The sequence below is a fragment of the Petaurus breviceps genome, unplaced genomic scaffold, assembly GCF_028583685.1.
Source record: "Petaurus breviceps papuanus isolate PSGF00001 unplaced genomic scaffold, PetGlider_PUasm1.0 151, whole genome shotgun sequence".
Classification (NCBI taxonomy): Eukaryota; Metazoa; Chordata; class Mammalia; order Diprotodontia; family Petauridae; genus Petaurus; species Petaurus breviceps.
In genome coordinates, this window is record NW_027185712.1 from 35,844,646 (window position 1) to 35,861,195 (window position 16,550).

At 35.0% G+C, this 16,550-nt stretch overlaps 1 protein-coding gene across 6 annotated transcripts in view; it reads right to left on the bottom strand.

Moving 5' to 3' along the window:
* The window catches only part of CTNND2 (catenin delta 2), a 1,206,354-nt gene that overhangs the window by 526,355 nt on the left and 663,449 nt on the right, over positions 1–16,550 (bottom strand). For all 6 annotated transcript variants that reach the window (XM_069077188.1, XM_069077207.1, XM_069077216.1 and 3 more), the window contains one exon: positions 6,686–6,858. In XM_069077188.1, the coding sequence (XP_068933289.1) occupies positions 6,686–6,858 (173 nt within the window). The remainder of the gene's footprint in view (positions 1–6,685; positions 6,859–16,550) is intronic.

Here is a 16,550-nt window from a genome sequence, read left to right on the forward strand (position 1 = left end):
TCCTTCCTTCCTTTCTTCCTTTCTTCTACTTTATTTTTTTGTTGTTGTTAAGGAGAGAAGCCAAAGCTTTATAAATGGATGAAGGCATGCCTAGGAAGTCATGTTACTTGGTCAGAAATAAATACCAGTTTGGCTTCTGCAAAAGCTATTTCTTCCATTTTTTTTTTACTGAAGTTGTTCTTAAGAATACTCCATGTCATCTTTTATTCCTTTCTCACTCCAAGGATCCAAATTTTGTCTTTGTGAATGCATCACTGATAAATGTCTCTTGAATTCCATTCTTTAGCAGACAGATTTTTAACTCCAAACTTCAAGGTTCTGTTTGGTTTCACTTCTGTCAGCTCTTGCTCCACCTTCATAAATTCCAGTTCCTCTGAGATTTATAAGACTTATAATGTTAATACCACCACCAGTAGCAAGCAATAGCTGACATTTCCATTGGGCTTTCTACTGAAAGATCATCTGATCTCATATGGTTTTAAGCATATAATAATTCATTATATTCATTACCTTGAGAGTTATCTGATGATGAGCCTCTGAATTTAGGTAAGCTAGTCTTCAGATGATAGAAACATGGTCCATCCTGTTGGTAGCCTTTCTATCTTGGTACAACTTTCCAAAGCTGTGCTAAGTTGCCTAGTCTTAGAACAATGAGAACAAAAATCCAGGGTCCCCTCCATGCCAAAATGAGGTCTTGAAGGAGGACATATGCACTACTATGATTGAAAAATGCCCTTCCCCAAAGTGCCATGACTCTAGCCACAATGCCTCAAATAGTTTCTCCCTTTACCCTCCTCCCACCTCCCTCTACATCCTGCTCAGATGCCTCATCACAGCATGGAGCTGAAACTGGTTCCTTGAAGGTTATGTCTCTGCAATGCAGCTATGGAAGGTCATATTTTCCACTACTTAAAGATAATTTATGCAAGCACTGACTATGTTGGTTTTATATTGTTTTAATTCTAGGGAGTTGAAAAGCTATTAATGAGTATATCATTTTATTTATATTTTGTGCACTAGTATGATGTTTCAAAATATCTGTATATTTAGTTGGCTAAAAGTGCAAGATGCATGAAGACATTTGGTTTTCTAGGTAGAGGAAATTCTACTTGAATGACAACAGCCAAAGCATAATTAAATAATTTATTCATTAATTAAAATGGCCAGCATTTATTAAGCATCCACTATATTTTGGGGGTGCTAGGGATACAAAGACAGAATTCAAAATAGTCTCTGTCTTCAAGATGCTTACATTTACTAGAGTGATCAAAGTAGCACAGATAAGCAACAACAAAAAACATACAATGTAAATTTTTTGAAGGCAGGATATGTGTGTTAAAGCACTAGCAACTGGGGAAATCAGAATAATCTTCATAGAGGAAGTGTCACTTCAGTTGAACCTTGAAGGAAGATCATAATTCTATGAGGTGAAGGAAGATCATAATTCTACGAGGTCAAGGAAGGGAAAAAGTGAATTCCAGTCATGGGAACAACACCTATGCAAAGGCATGGAGATGAGAGACAGGACGAGAGAGATGAGTCCAGATTGGCAACTGGTGGCAGAGTAGATAGAACTCTATGTCTAGAGTCAGGAAAACCTGAGTTCAAATTCAGCTTCAGGCACCCACCTCCTGTGTGAGCCTAGGTAAATCACTTTATTTTGTTTGCCTCAGTTTCCTCAACTATAAAATGGGGAGATTATAGCACCTGCCTTGCAGGGCTTAACATGGGAGCTGGCACATACAAGCCTCTTTATAAATGCTTATTTCCTTCCATCCTCTTCTGAGACTGCCTCTCTATCCAATAAACTGCATAATATATTATTTTTATCATGATCTTCACTAATTATTTTAATAATTTATTTATATTTATAAAATACCATATATTATAACATATGTTTTATAATAATATAATATATACAAGATATTTATATATTATATAACATATATTTATATATAAACATATGTTTATATTTATATACTTTAAAGTTTGGAAGGTATCTTATAAATTTTCTCATTTGATTCTTACAGTCAACAACCGTATCAGGTAGATATTATTATTATTATCACCATTTTATAGATTAGGAAAATGAGGCTCAAAAAAGATGTGAATTATTTAGATTTGACTTGTCTTCCTAACTCCATGTCCAGTGTGCTATTTGCTATGCTTTGAAAAAGAGGTGAGACACTATATGAAATGTAACATATGCTATGAGACATGGTCAATATGTTGATTAGTTTTGCTTAGCTGTTTTACTTTTCTTTGTTACAGGAGAAGACATTGGGGAAGAAAAGAGGAAGAAGCATATAAATAAAAATTAGAGTGCTAGACAAACAACAGGTATAAGAAAACTGACAAAAATAAATACAAACAAAATAATAAAATTAAAGTGAACATTCAAAACACCATTTGAATTTCTATTTCACTTAATTCGATTTAGAATTAGGGAGGTTCTATCACATGCCATTAATATCAGCTTGACCTTTACAATACAGTCTTATGAAAGATTTCATTTTGATTCCTGTCTGTAAACTCATTCAAGATGAGTGTACATTTTCTTGAAACATTATCAATTAAGGCTAGGGAGATTTTATTCTGAAACAGTTACATCTTCAAATATTCTCATTGTTATTAATAAAATTGTGAATGCTTCATTTGTATTACTGATATATGAAAAATATCATATAACAGAGAATTTGTGCATTAACTGTTGTAATGGTGTGATGATTTTTTTTATAATGACTGAGTCTATAAGCTGACAAAACAATAGGTTAAAAGTGAACTTAGTTTTTTTTTCATTTTTCTATTGACTATTTTCATATTACCCATATAACAGGTTTGACCAATCTTATCAGTGAACTGAACATTAGAAAAAGAAAAAAAAACAATCACTTTATTGGTTCCTTTGGTGTCATAAGGACAATGGTCCTGTATAAGTGAAAATATAGATTTGGAAAATAGTAAGGAAGTCAGAGCTTTATTAAAATATTTGATTATCTGAATGTCTTAGGATGCTTGTAAAAATTTGAGTCTTATTTTTACACAGTAAATTTGCTCTTTGAGAGCAGGGGCAGTTTTTATTTTTATTTTTTTCTGTGCTAGGTGCCTACCAGAGTGCCTTCTACATAGTCTACAATTAGAAAGACATTTGTGGAATTAAGTACTCTTTGAATTTAGGCATACAAATATGACTGACGTCCTAGGTCCTTATAAGACTCAGAACAATGGTCTAGTAAACTAGAAAATTGAAGTTGTCCAACTGTTTACTTGCTTCATTTAAAAACAACAACCACAGCAACAACACAAAACAAAATGAGAAACAAAAACCTGTGGGTGGAGAGAAATGGCATGGTACAATCACAGGACAACTGGCTTTAAAGTCCAATAAACCTGGGTTCAAGTTCTGTCTCTGGCACAAATGGGTTGGTAAGTCCACAAATGGACTCTGGGTAAGTGACATGATTTTGTGTCCCTGGTGGGTCTTTACAATCTAAGGTATAGGGTAGATGCTGATATATCTTGGTAAAGCTTCCCAGACAGGAGCTCCATACAACCATGAAATCACCCACCTGGTTAAAAAGTAAAGGAAAAAAGAAAAAGATGTTTCCAGAGAAATTCAGGAGGGAATAATGGCTACTTTAGATTTTCTGAAGATGTCTATAAGGGAAAGCTCTCTCTGTCTAATGGTCTCAGAATCTTCACTGATGACTAAAACTTTTGTGTTTTAATCAAAAGATATTAAAGAATGAAATGATCATTATATTTATCATATTAGAGTCTATTGACTTTCTTAAATATTATACAGTGAAATGAGAGCAAATAAAATGAGTATAAATTATATAAAATTCTATTGTCATCATATTTCTTCTTGAAAAATCTATGAATCTCCAGCTAAGCCTTAGACCAATATCTCATCTAATTATTTTTATGGACCTTAATTCAATTTATAAGAATCGATTTTTTCTATGTATATGTGTGTATGTGTATTGTACATGTATATGCATATGTATATATGTGTACACACACAAATATACATAATCATACATCTATTCATATTTATATGTTTAATAATTATTTTAATATATTTAAAAATTTATTAATTTTAATTTAATATGTAATATTTCCCCTCTGTTGATTATCTCCAAATGTACACATGTGTGTATATACACAAACAAATGTACATGTTTATACACATATACATGTGTACACACACAGAGATAAGCAGCAGTGGGAAAGCATGGATATTAAAGGAAATTGGGAAAGGCTTCTTAAAGAAGTTGGACCTTTAGGTTAAAATTGAAGTTGACCAGAAAGACAAGGAGGTCAATATGAAGAGAGAGAGAGAGATCCAGGCAGGGTAGATCACAAGTGAAAATACTCAGATTGCTAAAATAAACCATGCAAATCAGTTTATATTAGCAACTAAATTTTGAAGAATAATAATTTGGAGCTCAAAGGAAAAAAAACTACTTACTGCACATGTAAAATTTAATCATTACACTTTCAATCATTCATACAGAGGGAAAAGAAGGAAGGGAAAATATGTTGCAATAAAAAAAACCCTGCAAGTTTTTGAAGAAAAATAAATCAGTGGAAGAAAGGGTGATATTAAATGAAAAAAAAAAAAACCTAGCATTTAGAATTGAGAGGTACTGCGAAGAATTTCTATTTCAATGCCTTCATTATATAAAGAAAATGTGACCCAGAAAGAAAGGTTAAGAGACTTGTTCATAGCCACAGAAGTAGCACTTAGTGAAGGAGCAGGGACTTTCTTTAGTTGCTGGCATTCTTTTGCATATTCAGTACTCTTTCACTTATTGGACTCTATTCAAAGGTCCTAATAAATTTGCATAAAACCAGATAACTACTTTAAGTTTTTGTAGGTTTTTTAAAGTGATATAGTATTAGCATGGGAAAGTGGAACTTGAAGCTCCATTAGTAACATCTTTTCATAACCAAAGTCTTTAAAAAAATACTCACATTTGTAGTTAATTTGTCATACTAACAACTAGTTTTAATAGTAGCCATTTTATTTGAACAATTTAACTCCAAGATGATTACTTTGCTGACCATTTGCTTAATACTCCAAAATATATTTTAACCAAAGCATACTTTGCACACATCATAAAGCAATGGCTGATAGAAAAAATTTAGCTTGGACAAAACTGAATTTTACTTTTAGCAAAAACAGTTTTCAGATTCTTTAATTATTTCATTTAGAAATTTCTGTTTACAATAACCTCTAATTTATATGTAACAAAATAAATTCATTCATGTATGTGTTTTATAAAAAGATACACTTTGGAAAATAATGTTTTTTTTTTCTTTTAGATTCTTTTTTTCCTGGGAAGATTCTACAAATTACTTTCAATGTAGGGCTCCACATTGAATGTGTGTACATGTATATGTATAAATGTATGTATACACATGTGTACACACACAAATAAGTGCATACACACAAAATGTGTATATGTGCACAAATGGACATATACATATATACAAATGTATACATCTATAAGTGTACACACATATACACATATATGCATAAACACATGTAAAGGGCACCTAGATGGCACAGTGAATAGAGTGCCTGACCTGAAGTCAGTAAGACTCATCTTCCCAAGTTCAAATCTGGCCTCAGACACTTACTAGCTGTTTGATCCTGGACAAGTTACTTAACCCTGTTTACCTTACTTTTCTCATTTGTAGATTGTAGATGTAGAAGGAAATGGCACACTACTCCAATATCTTTGCCAAGAAAACCCCAAATAGGGTCACAAAGAGTCAGACATGACTGAAACAACTGAACAACACACACACACATAAACATTGAATGTATATGTACAAACATATATACCCAATGTATTCATCTATTTCTATCTATATAAACATAGTTCTGCTATAATGTGACATATGAATTCCTAAAAAGCACTCTACTATGCAAAGTGAGAAATAAAAGCACTAGGATTAAGGGAGAAATGGGGTTAGAAGCACAAACAGTTCATCAGTGACAGTTTTATGGAAAATGAAACAAAACACTGTATATAAGAAATTGATATGGAAAATTAAAAAATACAAAGTACAAGTAATCAAATACTCACTTATATTTACCATTAAGATGGATTTACATGTGTGTATATATCATATGTGCTTTGTATATGTGTGTATATATGCAACATATAAACATGAATAAATAAAAAACTAGCATGTATAATACATGCATATTCTAAACTGATAGGTTAAGGTAGATAGTCATAAGTTTTATTTTTTAAAACTGTAATTCAGTCTCATTTTATATTCATGCTTTATTATAGATCTTAATTTATTATCATAATATTACAGATCATAATTTACAACATTGAATAGCATTTTTACTAATTTATTTAAGGTATCTAATAAAACATTTGTAAAGATAACAGTTTGTAAATAAGATAACATTTATAAAGCACTTTAGCACAGTGCCAGGTACATAGTAGGCAGTATATAAATGCTTATTCCTTTACATTCCCCCAACAGGAAAAAAATCAGATGTGGATAAGGAGATGAATTTATAAACATGTAACAAACTACCCCCACTCTCCTCAAAATATAGAGTTGAAGGTGAGTGTGTGTGTGTGTGTGTGTGTGTGTGTGTGTGTGTGTGTGTGCGCGCGTCCTAAGTGCTCAACATTCCTCTGACACATACCTGGCTGAAGCTCTGGATAGCAGCTCTGGCTTGACTGCTTCGAGCTGGGAGTTGGGAAGGTGTTGTTTCACCCAGGGCAAGGGTCTGGTTGCTATGGTAGCTGGCTGAGTACTGGAAAGACCCTTCAGGTTTGGAATTGAGCTGAAGTGCACTCTGGGAGAGAAGGCTGGGCCCTGAATTGAAAGTAATTTGGAGCAGTCAGTGAGGGTGAAGCAGAAATGACATATATTATTTACAGAGAGTAGCCTGGAATTATCACATGCACATGATTCCGGCCATCTAGTAGTCTTTGGGAACTAAAATCAAACTGTAGTGCTGATTTGTATCCTAGAACTTAAGTTATATCTTTAGGTTTTAAAGTTACAGTAAAGATATTTATTATTCCAATGCTGACCAAGATGGAGCAACTTTTAATAGCTAAGTTGATTGAAAAAACAATCATTTTATCATTTTTACATTATCATAAATATAGTTTTATTCATTTGAAAATATATCCTATACTATGTGCATGCTAAATTTAATGTCCTTAATTATATCTATTTAATTCAATGAACAGAGTGGTAAAACAATCATCTAACCTTAGTCCTTAAAAAATACCAATCAGTAATAATTTCTACAACATAAAGGGTAATATAACACTTCAGTGTCCACAGACATGACAACTTTAAAATATCAAGAGCTCTTTATGCAGTAAAAACCCACTTAAATTCTCACTGAATATCTGACTAGTTTGCCAGCTTATCTTTTCTGTCTCAGCATAACACAGTATGAAATCAGAGAGGAAATAGTGTTCAACATGGGGATTGTCCAAATTATTGTGACGATGAGATAAGAATCACTACACTCGCTTAATCATTTTATCATGATGTCTAGCTAAAAATATTACATTCTTAAGGAATTCTTGAATAAAAAGCTTGCTGAATAATACTATTTAAAATTATTGCTTATACTCATATCAGTCAATGAACAAGTTATTCATTAAGTACCTACAGTGTATACAGCCCTATGCTAGAATCTGACGGAAGATGAAAAGTTTAGCTAAGACACAATCCCCATTCTGAACACAAACCCACAAACTTAGTAGAGAGATGGCATTCAAGCAAGGTAGCAGGCATTCAAGTGTCTACTGTGTGCTAGGAACTGGGCTAAGCCCTGGGGATACAAGGAAAGGCAAAAAAATTAAACAAAAACTACCAAACACAAAACTGTCCTTGGGCTCTAGAAGATCACAGTCTAATGACACAATACAGATAGCTATAAATCACAATTACATGATAAGTGAATTAGAAAATTATAAAACAAAGTATCTTGTAAGGAAGAAGGGGGAAATCATCACCCAAAAGGGAGCGATGAAGGAAGGTTTCTTGGAGAGTATCGTATTTGAGTAAAGAACAGATAGTTCTACAGGAAAAGATGGATAGGAAATGTATTTCAGGTACAGAGAACAAGCCTGAACTAAGGCATGGAGGTGTGACTGCAAGGTTCTTGCTGGGTGGTTAGAGAACTATTCAGTCTGACTGGTAATTAGAATGTATAGACAGTACTAATATAAGAAGAATGAAAAAAATTATGGTGGTGCCTAATGTTGGAGTCCTCAAAGGGCAGGAAAAATAAATTTGACCTTTACTAGGAAGGCAGTAGTGAGTTACTAAAGAATTCTGAATAGTCAAATAACAGGACCAGCTCTGCACATTAAAATTAAAAATGATGATTCTGTCAGTGATATGAAATAAAGATTGGAAGATAGAAGTTGCAAAGGGTCAGCTTTCAACTTGATGGAAGGAAAAACTACCTAATAATTATAGCTGTCAAAGTTTAGTCCCTAGATGTAGTGAGTTTCTTATCACTGGATATCTTTGAGTGATATCAAGGAGATGACATGTATGCCCAGATATTGCAAAGGATTCCTATTCAAGTATATTTTGAACTGTATGGACTCTTAGGTGCTGAGAGAGAGACACACACACAGAGATAGACAGGCAAAGAGAGATACACAGAGAAAGGCAGAGAGAGGGACAGAGACAGAGACATAGAGAATAGATAGGTAAAGATATATAAACACAAAAAAGGCTTTATATTGATAATCATCTTTACTAAAATGAATTTAATGCTTATTAATAGATCAAAAAAGAAGCATAAATGAAATTTGAAACATAACCTTGCAATGTAAATTTTCTCAAATCATTTCTATTATAATGCAGAAAAATCACTTTCTAGTGCAAGAAAGAAAGTGTACCTGCATGAACTATTCTGTCCTTGACATAATTTCTGATACTTCACACAAAATAGTACCAATTCTAGTAGCAGGTAGTGACTAAGCTTATAATTTCATTCTTGATTTCTCTTTCTTAAAATATGGCTTTAGATGTCAAGGCAAGTGTCCAAATTTGACATTATATGGAACACTTCACTGAAAGAATTTTTCAGGGCTTTGAACAGTATCATTTTATATACCCTCTTGAGGATTTCTATATCTTTTCCTTGCTTCTAATTCCCTTTGAAACACTGTGAAGGGAATTGTAATGAAGTCATATTTGCTAATTAATGTATCTTGTTTTTAAATTATGCAGTGCTCAAATATGTTTTGAATTGAATAATTTTTTTATTAGATAGCTTAGGAATTAGGCTTTTAGATATAACATGGACAAATGTATGGAAAATTTCAAAGATTCAATTTACAAAAATATAATAACAATAATAATAATAATACTGCCCAGGTTGTCTTGAACAGAAAAGGTAATTAATAACAATACCTCAGATTTGCATAATGCAAATGTATTTACACAACCTAAGGTCACTTTGTGAACAAATATAAGACCTTAGATTCATAGGTTCATAGACTTAGGATGGAAAGGGACTTCACTTTACAGGTAAGGAAACTGAAACCCATGAAAGGTTTGTGACTTTCTCAAAATCGCACAGAATGTAAGTGACAGAGTTTGTAATCAAACATATTCTCTGACTCCAAATCTCCCACTCTTCCAATTAAACCACATTGATTCAAACACATATCTCTTGAGTTTCCTATGCAAGACTGAGAGATTTAAAATATATTTAGGGAAGGAGGCTAGGTGGCACAGTGAATAGAGCACCGGCCCTGGAGTCCAGAGGGCTTAAGTTCAAATCCTACAATACTAGCTATGTAACCTTGGGCAAGTCTCTTAACCCCAATTGCCCTCCAAAAAAAAAAAAGAAAAGAAAGAAAGCAAAAAAAAATATATATATATATATATAAATTAGGGTTAAATGGGCAGGGGTATTTCAAAATCTATGACATTTCTGGGATTAAAAAACTGAGTGGTTAACTAGGCTAGCTAGATTTATTTATATAACTACTCCTAATATTATCAATGATAATAATAATAATAACAATTATATAGAACTTTAGGGTTTATAACGGAACTTTTCTCGCAATAACCCTATAAGAAGTACCAGTATAATTATAACCATTCTACAGATAAAAAAATTTAGAAAAGCTAAACTTTGTCTAGGGCTAGAAAGCAAATTACTGTAAAAATCTGGACTTGAACTCATATCTTCTCACTCTAAATTTGGAACTCCTTTCTTTTATATGGCCACATTTAATGCGCTCCATAAATTCAATTATGAATTGAAAATTTGAAAATTTCAATGCAGTCCCCCTTTTCTACTCCAAATAATGTTATACCTGATGATTAGGTTTATAGTCCTATTTATAAAATGCTATTTAAAAATACACCTAATGTGCTTTACTAATGGATTCTAACTGGGAATATTTCAATATAAAATTATATTCAGGATGCCACAATTTATTCATATTTCCCACATGAACTTCCATCTGCTGGGGAGGATTGAGGAGTCCACTTCCAAGTCACTGGTTGTGGTTTCAGTCAACTTGAGGCTATGGATTGGGATTTGGGGGAAAGGTAGAATGCCAAGAAGGAAAGGCTAAGAAACAGGGAAAAGGAATGAAAATGAGCAGAAAGTGGTGGGCTTCTGGAATAAGAAGTTACGACAGATACTTAGGGATAATGAGTAAGGTAGAAAATGATAAGCATAAAGCAAGCCTTTATCCTCCTCTTCTTCCAAACAAGGAAGATTTCCTTTCCTTCTAGTAAGGGAGAAGAAACTGAGTGCTAGACAGAGGCTAGTGTGTTTTCCTTTCCCTCTTCCCATTTCCTCCTTCCAGAACTCACCCTACTACTTTAGACCTTTTGCCAACTAACTTCTCTGCAAAACGACACTAAGAACTACATATGGTGGTTAAGGTGAGGAGGAAGATTCTCTGGCAGTAGAGATGTCTCCACTGGTGAAGGAGAAGGAGAAATGGAAATGTCAAGGAAGAAAAGAGGGAAAGGAAGAAGTTCCTGGTGCTAAGAGATATACCTGAGTATATGTAAGTTTCATTCTGCTAATGAGTATAATTATGGCTTGAAATATTGTACACCCCATAGATAGTTTCATTTCCTTCTGGTAACTATTATGGTCTTGAACTCTATTAATCCAGAATTCCAAAGGCAATTGTATCTATTTATATTGAATTTGTAGTAGTTTTTAAAAATGCTTTTAGGACATGAAGTCGGCTGCTACTGAAACCTTCCTCAGGCCTGCCCTTGCCAAGTCTACCAGTATGACACACAGCTTAAGTTTTTCCCCTAGTGGTGACATTGGGGTTGTACTTCATTAATCATATTTTTACCTTTCCAGCTCCTTGTGACCAATGACTGGTTAATAACTGACTGGTACTTAGGATACAACTTGACACCAAGCAAAGTTTTTCTCTATGCACAGTGAATAGGGGGATCACCACCAAAGGCTTTATATCATCTATTGTCAGCTGAGCTAATTGGCTTCATCTTGTAACATGTCATGCTTTAAAATAGGTATTCCAAAAGAAAAATGATTATATTGAATTACATAACTCCAAAAAATTCTAAACTTTTTACAGCAAGTGATAGTTTTAAGGTCTTTATTACTTGTAAAATTGCACTCCCTTTTGAACTGTATTATGACTACAGTAGCAGTAATTAGAGAAGACTAATTCATGAGTCTGATTTGATTTTGAACTTGCCTTCACCCACAGAATCACAGAACTAGAGCAGGAAGGGACCCCAGAGGCCAGCTAGACAAACCCCTCCTTCTAGAGGTGGGAATCTGAGATCTAGGAAGGTTGGCACATAAGTAGTAAACATCCCAGAGGTGATACTGCATCTCAGAGTTAGTACTAGCTGTGGAGTTAGGAGTCTCCATTGTACCAAATTGCCCTTCAGCTGATGGTTTGTGAACCTAGAGGTCAGCTCTTCTGGGCTAGCCTCAGCTCATACCTAACATAAGGCAGCTGTAGTCACCTAGAGATGATTATAAACATCTCACAACTCATATACTCCAGTTGGACTGGACTTTTGTTCACTCTGTGCATGGCATCACATCTCACACTTCTGTGCCTTTGTACTGACTGTCTCCCATTACTGGAATGCCTCCCTCTTCACCTCCACCTCTTGTAATCTGAAGACTCAGTTCAAGAACCATGAGCTACTGGAGGCCTTTCCTGCCTTTCCTACCTTCTCTCCCCAACTGTGAGCTCCCTCCCTTCCATTCTACTTATCTGTGTGCATGTACTTTGCCCCATGTGAACTCCTTGAGAATTGGGAGTGTGAATTTTTTTGTCAATACCTCCCAAGTAACTAGTAGGATGTCTGGTGAAAAGTAGATATTTAATAAATAATTGTTTAACTGAATTAAAAGACAAGGCATTTTTGAGCCATGAAAGAACTGTTATCAGAATACACTCAGTTTTCCCCCCATTTCCCTTCAACAAAGATTTATTTCCCCTAAAAGGCAAAAAAGTTGTTCCTAACATCTGATTGGTGCCTGCCTGTCAACACAGCTCCTGTTCTCCTAAGGGAAGAAAAAGTCACATTCATGTGGAGTCAAAGCCCCCTCTGACTTGATGATGATATTTAAAGATATTTCCATATGGAGTCAAGGGAGGCTGACACTACAATGATGGGCATAGTGCATAGAGTTCCAAGCCTGGAGTCAGGAAGAACTGAGTTCAAATTAAGCCTCATATCTGTGTGATATCTGGGCAAGTCACTTAACCCTAATTACCTCAGTTACTTATCTATAAAATGATCTGGAGAAAGAAATGGCAAACCACTCAAGTACCTTTGCCAAGAAAACCCCAAAAGGGATCATGAAGAGTCTGACACAACTGAAATGACTGAACAACAATAATCATACAGAAGTTAAATACAACAAGCTTTTCCTTGTGGTGTTAGGGGAAAGTAAATCACCTTTTATTAACTGTAATAACTTGCAAGTGCATTCCAGTTTCATCCCAGTATCAAACCTGAATTAACAGGATATTTATTACTGGGACAGGCCTGCCCCTAATACATTCTAGTAGTCACCTGCCTCAATAAGCTTTCCTTTGAGTATTTTTAAGGGGTGAGTTCCAAAGCCTCCTGTTGATATAGTAGGTGTTAAACAAGAGAAGAAAGGAGATGCCAGGAGTGTGCCCTGGATAAGTGCCATCCTTACTAGAGCACTTTGAGGCTCTGCATAGAAACAGGCAATCAAGGCCACTTAAAACTTTAATAAGATAAGGCCAAAACACAGATGTTAAACAACAACAAAAACCACTACAGAGCAAGATAGATAGGTATGTGCTTAAATTATTAAGCATATGCCTATTCTTTCCCTGCTGTTGCTTCTAGGCTGTTCAGTTTGCATGTTAATTCATTTTCTGTTTTTTTCAATGTAGCTGGAACATTACCTATTGGAACCTATCAGTGTTCTCACTACAGGATACCGACATGATCATCCTACCATCTTTAAAATAGGATTTAAATCAAAGGGACAATGTATGCTCTTCAAAAATGCTTGTCCTGACAAAATTAAAACTATTAGTCTTTTCAGGATGCAATTATTTCTTTATTCATTACATTGGGAGTTCCTTGAGGACAAGGACTATTTTTGCACCTTTCTTCATATCCTTACTGCTTAGCACAGGGCCTGGCTCATAATTATTATTGTTTAGTCATTTCAGTCATGTCTGACTCTTCATGACTCTATTTAGAGTTTTCTTGGCAAAGATTCTAGAATGGTCTGCCATTTTCTTCCCCAGCTGAATTTACAGATTTATCTACTGTGCCACCTAGCTGCCCTCCTGACTCATAAACTAGGTGTTTGATCAATGTTGACTGACTGGCTGACTTTGACCAATTATATGTTTTGTAATTTAAAATAACTACTAGCCAACTCAAACAGATCAAATTATACTATTACTTCAATTAGTTGTCAAGTTTTGTTGATTTTCCCTCTTCAAAAAACTTTCTGTAGCAGCAAGCACCCTAGCATACCCAGAGGGTGGCTGCCAACACAGGTTCTTAGATCTGCTTTTCTAAAGGAAAGCTATTCAAAATGGGTTAACAACCTTGCTTTAATCAAATATATGTCATTTACTTAGTTCAGGGGAAAAAGGTCAGCACCCCAAACTTCAGAGAATACAATCAAGTTACAAGCAGACAGAGAAACAGATCAGTAGATAGGACTTCTAGCTGTCTGACCATTACATCCATAACTAGTCAATTACCAGAGAGGGAAGCACCAACATCTGGGTTTTCAAAGCTGGGGGGGGGGCCTCAATGTCTGCCCAGAGTCTCATATGGTCAAATCACATAACTCTTCTGAAAGTGAGCCCCAAAGCAAAACCTCACATCAGGGTATATATAATCTTCTCCTGGGTCAGAGAATGTCACAACCCTCTTGACCCTCTGCCCAATCACAAAGCAACAAGGCATGGGCATTCCTAAAAACCAAGCCTAAAAACCAGGTGACCACATTCAGCTTAATAGGAGGCAAAGTATATCCCCAAATCAAGGAAGGTTCTCAGAGTTACTTAAGCCTATCAAGGGGCCTAGGGAAGATCTTAGATTAGCATTCAGATAACACTTTCATATTCATCTTGTTAAATTTACATGTTCATCAGTCTAGTTGAAGCCTCCCTTACCTGACACCTGAACTACTATAATATTCTTCTAGTTATTTTTCCTCACTTGCAGTCTCTTCCCTCCCTATAGAGTATCATCTTCCTCAAGAACTGCCTGACCATGTCACTTCCCTGTTTCAGAATCTTTAGATTCTGCATCTAGAAATAAACAGAAACTTCACAGCATGGCGTCCAAAGCCCTTTGTAATACATTTCCAACCTACTTTTCCAGGCTTATTTTATGCTATCCACCTTCAGTCCCTCTGCATTCCAGACAAAATGGTTTGCTATTGGTATTCTGTCTCCTGACTCTATGCCTTTGCAATTCCCAGATGCAGACTGAACATCCACCTAACCTCTGCCTCTTAGAATCCAGTTTCTTTTAAGGTTCAGGTCAGGTGCCAGCTCCCAGGAAAAGTCTTTCCTAAAGTAGCAGAACTCCCTCTACCCTCTAACTGTATTGTATTTTCTTCTCTGTCATCCTCCAGGAGAATCTAAAGTCTTTGAGGGGATAAAGGTAGGGTTTTTATGTTTATCTTTGCTCATTATTTAGCAATAGCTAGTTAAGGTACCAGTGTTTTTAAGAGCAATATGTACAAAAAAATAAAATTGAGGTTAACCTATGATCAGATGGGGCAGCTAGGTGGCACAGTAGAAATGCCACACTGCAATACAAAAGACCTCAGCTCAAATCCTGCCTTGGATACTTACTAGCTGTGTGACCCTGTCAAGTCACTTAACCCTGTTTGCCTCAGTTTCCTCATGTGTAAAATGAGCTGGAGAAGCAAATGGTGAACTACTCCAGTATCTTGGCCAAGAAAATCCCAAATGAGGTCATGTAGAGTCAGACTCAACTAAAACCATTTAATAATATGGATCAGATAATAAGATTCTACCTGATCTATAAAAAATTTCTTCAGATAGTACCAAGCTAATGCTACTATGTGAATCATCATTGTCTTTAATTAGGTTCATACAAAATTTTAATATTTGTGCAGCTCCTAATGTTCCTAATATGTATGTATATATGTTTATGTATTTATTATGTATGTATATTTACATACATGCATACACATTTATGTATACATAAACACATTATTTCCACTAAGTGGTACAATAGGTAGAACACTGGACTTGATGTTAAGTCTACCTCAGTTCAAATTTCCCCTCAGATACTTACTAGCCATAGGACCTTGTCCAAACTTTGATTTCTTCAGTTTCCTCATCCCTCCAGTGGGGCTAATAAGAGCACTTACCTTCCATAATTGTTGTGTCCTTATTTTTATAGATTAGGAAAATGTGGCTCAGAGAGGGTAAAGCACTTTTCAGCCTTGGTCATAGATGATGTTAGAGAAAGAATCTCAAACCAAATCTTTCTAACTTAAAGTTCAGGACTCCACGTACAATGCTAATCTGTATATTTGTATATGTTCAAAGGAGATTTTTCTGGACTTGTTCCTTCTGGTCTGTTCCACAGACTCAGTACCTATTGCCTAAACTGAACATGTGGGAAAATATTTTAAGGCACTTTGTAATAATTAGATGGCTCTGTTGAGGTGGCATAGCTATTCTTTAACCATATTTATGGTGTTCCATCTTTTCTATAGTTTCTCTGGGCCAGATTAAGACAGGATACCACCATCAGACCTTGTGGTCTGATTATGATATTTCCTTTGTTAGGGCTAGTTTCTCTTTTAAACTCGAAACAATGCAAAGAGGATTTAGTCAAAGGATCTGAATTTATATCCTGTGTCCATTAACTCCTTGTGTGACTGTGGATAGGTTTCTTCGCTTCTCTAGACCTTAGGTATTTCAGCTATAAAGTGAAAGATATGGAGAAATGACATCTAAGATTCTATTCAGTTCTATATCTAGGAATCTTTGCTCTTGCTG